Below are 4447 nucleotides of genomic sequence, written 5' to 3' on the forward strand. Positions count from 1 at the left end.
GCAGTTCCTGCTATGGAGAGAGCAGGTGGAAGGATTACAGAGAAACAGCGACATCCTGGCGCTCAGAAACATCCACCACTCTGTTGTGTCGGAGTCTAAACAGCGCATCGATGGCACTACAGTTATAATATTCAAAGTATTTATATCGCATGTATTATCCCGAACTTAACCTGCTTCTGTACTAGTGTTGACATTTTGTAGTTTACCCCTCACAGATAACGAGATGTATTTTTATATGCTATGCGATTTTATTTGCGTCATTCCTTTCCATTACTTGCTTTTGTCAAAATGTATTTCCTTTGAAAAACAAATAAATAAAAACAAATAAATAACTTAAAAATAAATAAATAATATATATATATATATATATATATATAATATCTATATATATATATATATATAATATAAAACCAAATTTAAAAATGATTTCAAACTTTAATTTAATGTTTTAACACAATCGTAAGAACTTGAAGAAACCGTCCATACAAAACTACCTGAAAAACTATGTACTAGTGTACCTAGGACAAAACAAAAATATTTTAAACGCAAAGGGTGGTCGCACCAAATATTGATTTGATTTAGTTAATAGAAGTTAATTGATAATAAAATATTTTTATGACATTATTTTTGAATCTTTTTATCCCTTCTGAAGTAATTTCTTTTTTGCAAGAGCTCTAAACTTTTCACAGTAGCTACTTTCGCACCTTAGCAGGAAAGGTACTGCTAGCCTCTGGAAGACGTTGCCTGAGTTCATCTGGATTTACTCTAGTTTCTTTATTTTTTTTCTGTTTTTTCATGTAATCTTTGTTATTGGCTAAAAAATTTATTAATACACCAATGGCATATATGTTTGCTTAATGTAATGAAAAAAAATATATAAAAAATAAGTGAAAATATAAATTTTGAGTTTGCTATTTAAACTTTGATTTAATTTGTTTATGTACTGCCAGTCTCCGCGTGTCTCCAGTCCTCCACGGGGGCAGTGTAACAAATCAGTCGTACAGCCACAGGAACACTGAGAGTGAGAGTCCAGATGACTGGAGCGAACCATGGCAACATGTTCAGCTGAAAAACTTTGGCGATCAGCCTTTCAAAAGTAAGTGCTTTGTTTCTTAAATACGTATGGTGGATTCTTCCCATGGCTGCCTCAAATAAAAAGTTAGCAGAGTGTTAATTTCGACACGAATTTGCATGTCTCGACGTTTTTGTAATGGCTTTCGGCGACGCACACTTAAGCGCGTCCCACAATATCAGATATTCATCATACCACTAAATGAGATCCTACAATACGGTATAGGTATTTTTATTTTATTTATTTAAATACACTTTCTGGCTATAGACTGCAATGATTTGTTACTTTGTTATACTCTTTCCTAACCATGAGAGTGTTGTAAGATGCTTTGACATGAAAATGTGTACCCCATCCCATCACAAGAGGGCACTTAAGACCATCTTGTCAATGATGGGGCCTGATTTGTCTTTGTTTGTGTTTATCTGGTTTAGAGATTACATACACAACTCTCCTATTGCTGATGGTTTGTTGTGCATCAGGAGTAACTGGAAACCAAGTCGTCCGAGAGGATCATTTAGGCAAACATAACCATGAACATAATGCAAATATGTTCCTTGGCTCTGAGGTATCAGCAGCAATATGGTTCTTAATATCAGTTATTTATCCTGTTTCATTCTACCAACTCACTCTCACTGTTCTTCAGGACAAAGATGAAATACAGAAACTCAGCCCATCTCAGCAAATATGTTCCTGACTGGAGGGAGGATAGTGAAGAAGATCGACACCAACTCTGATAAATACCTTTCACTCGCGGGTCAGTTCTGATTTGATTGACCGCTAGCATTATCATGTGCACATGAGATGTGTGTCTAAACTAGCATTCAGTAAGATTGTTTTAATGTTTTGAAAAAACAAAAAAAAAAAAAAAATGTCTCTAATGCTCAGGCCGGGTTCGGGGGAGGGAAAGGGGGGGGAAAAAAAAGGGGGAGGGGGGGGGGGAAAACAGCAATACTGGGAATAGTAAACATATACATAATAAAATTACTTAAGGTTTAAATTTTAATGTAATTAAGGTTTAAAATTTAAAGTAGTTTTATTTTTTAATAGTTTTTAAAAGGTAATGTATTCCTGGTCACATGATCCTTCAGAAATCATTCTAATACGCTGATTTGCTGCTCAAGAAACATTTCTTATTTCTTAACATTATGCATTTTTCCAAGATTCTTTGATGAATATAAACTAAAAAGAACATTTTATTTGAAATATAAATATTATGTAACATTGTAAAATCGCCCCCCCCCGCCTTTACCGTCTTTAATGCGTCCTTGCTGAATAAAAGTGTTAATTTCTTTAAAAAAAAAAAAAAAAAAAAAAAAAAAAACAAGTTTAACCTGACCCCAAACTTTTGGTGTAGTCAGTGTTAGAAATTAAAAAACATTCTCTGTTGCTTCTAGAGGAAATCACATTGTGGATACAGAGGGTTTTGTGTACAGGAGATTGCGCTGGATGATGCTGAAAGAAACGCTTCCCTGAGGTTTTGCCCTCCAACAGTGATGGTGGGTATATTGGGACGTGGGGGGAATACAAATGGCTTGCAGTGATGGGACTTCATACTGTGGAAAAGAGTTGATGTAGGACGCTGTTCTGAAGACCCAGAGGAGGAAGGTTCTCTAAAAAAAAATAAATAAAAAAAAAAAAATTAAAAAATAAACACTTCATAATGTGGAACAAACAGCAAAGAAAAGGGTATTGCGTATGATTGGAAACAGACAGAAAATGGTTTTTTTATCCCCTCCACAAGCTCCATACTAAGATGCGAGTGCACAAAAAAAAAAAAAAAAAAAAGACGTTTTGATTTGCCGCTAATGGATGGCCTAATGTGGGCCCATGAAACTTCTTAAATGAGTTCCCTTGCATTTACCATCCGTCTGAGGGTGGATCCACATGGCTGTAAGTATATTATAAAAATAACGCTTCTGCAGTGGGTAAATCATTAATTATGCTTAGAGATTAAGCATTTGTGGTTAGCTAGGCGCTGTTGGGTTTTTTAGTGAGGTTTACCATTGGAGAGATGTGCTTTTTCTGAATATGACTGGATTAATAAAGCTGGGGATTAAGTCATCAGCTGGATGGTGAATTCATTGGAGAGATCTCAGGCAAAGGTTTGTTATTATGATACGTGTGGAGAATAACCACTATTATTTAGATTTGCTAAAACCTTACATTTACCAGTTTTTATTATTAAATGAATTAGCATTTTTTGTAGGAGAAAGAGAAAATTTAAAAGGGGGAAAATAAATATTGCACAATTAACCAGTGACCAATACTGATACATTCCAAAAAATCTCTAATAGCAGGCGATTAAACCCTTAATTGGTTGCCAATATATTGTGCAATCCTTCATATCAATCACACACTTTACATGCAGTTTGCTATACAGGAATTTATGAGAGATGTTAGAATCTTGATTTTTTTTTATAGGAGAGTGGTAAATTATTATCAGAAACATAAGTTTGCTTGTCTGTATTTAAGAGCAGGAAGAGCCTTCGCAGTGGGAGGTTGAGGAAACGGTTCGCTTTAAAGATCTCTATGACCAGGATAAAGATGGTAAACTCAACAGGGATGAACAGCTCCGCTGGGTCGCTCCCAACAGCTATGGCTCAGCACGAGAAGAAGTCAGTCAAAGTGCCGTTCATCCTCCAATGTATTTTTTACATCCTTAACAAGTTGTTCTAAATATTTGTTTTTTCTTGAATGTTGAACAGGCTATTCATCTAATCAAGGAAATGGACCAAGATGGTGATGGAAGGCTCTCGGAGACGGAGATTTTAAAAAACCAAGACACTTTCATGAACAGTGAAGTGACCGATTACGGCAGACAGCTTCATGTGCCACATGATGAATTGTAATAGCTGGAAACTTATAAATAGCTCTTTTGTTGGCACAAAGAAAGACTACTTGAGTTTTTACAAATGTATTTTTATTAGATGACATGTAATTGGTACACTAATATTACACAGCCCTGCATCTTGATTTGCAAAAAATATTAGCATAGAAATAATGTAATGATGCTGAGTTTAAAAAAATCAATGAAAATCAATTCGACACAAAACTTTCCATATGTACAGGTTTTTTTTTTTTCCCCCACAAAAATAACTATAGGTATATTAGATCTAGTCTCTATCTATTAATCTCATATCTATCTCTTCTATATAGATATATATCTTCCAGTTGTTTTTTGTCTGCCCCCTATTTCAACATCCGCCGCCCGTTCTCTTCGTTTTGCCCCACCCACCGTACAGTCGTACATCCAACATCTCATGTTAAACAACCATTCTGGCAAGGAAGGGTCGTGAATTATTATGTGTATGTATTTTTTAATTATAATAAAATCATTCTGAGTATGAACTAAAAAATTATCAAATACAAATTTGC

At 34.8% G+C, this 4447-nt stretch overlaps 1 protein-coding gene and 1 long non-coding RNA gene across 2 annotated transcripts; both read left to right on the forward strand.

The window, feature by feature from the left end:
• The first annotated feature begins 1026 nt into the window (after nt 1–1026).
• Nucleotides 1027–1753, forward strand: LOC122148654. Its single transcript, XR_006162527.1, has 3 exons — nt 1027–1096; nt 1504–1637; nt 1716–1753. It is a non-coding gene; the product is annotated as an uncharacterized LOC122148654 (long non-coding RNA).
• A 3-nt stretch (nt 1754–1756) lies between these two features.
• Nucleotides 1757–4090, forward strand: LOC122148510 (reticulocalbin-2-like). The gene is made up of 3 exons (XM_042774700.1): nt 1757–1826; nt 3545–3687; nt 3778–4090. The coding sequence occupies exons 1-3, from the start codon at nt 1757–1759 to the stop codon at nt 3919–3921; spliced, it is 357 nt and encodes a 118-aa protein (XP_042630634.1). The 3' UTR covers nt 3922–4090.
• Nucleotides 4091–4447: the final 357 nt, after the last annotated feature.

The sequence above is a fragment of the Cyprinus carpio genome, chromosome A18 (genome assembly GCF_018340385.1).
Source record: "Cyprinus carpio isolate SPL01 chromosome A18, ASM1834038v1, whole genome shotgun sequence".
In the NCBI taxonomy this organism is placed as follows: Eukaryota; Metazoa; Chordata; class Actinopteri; order Cypriniformes; family Cyprinidae; genus Cyprinus; species Cyprinus carpio.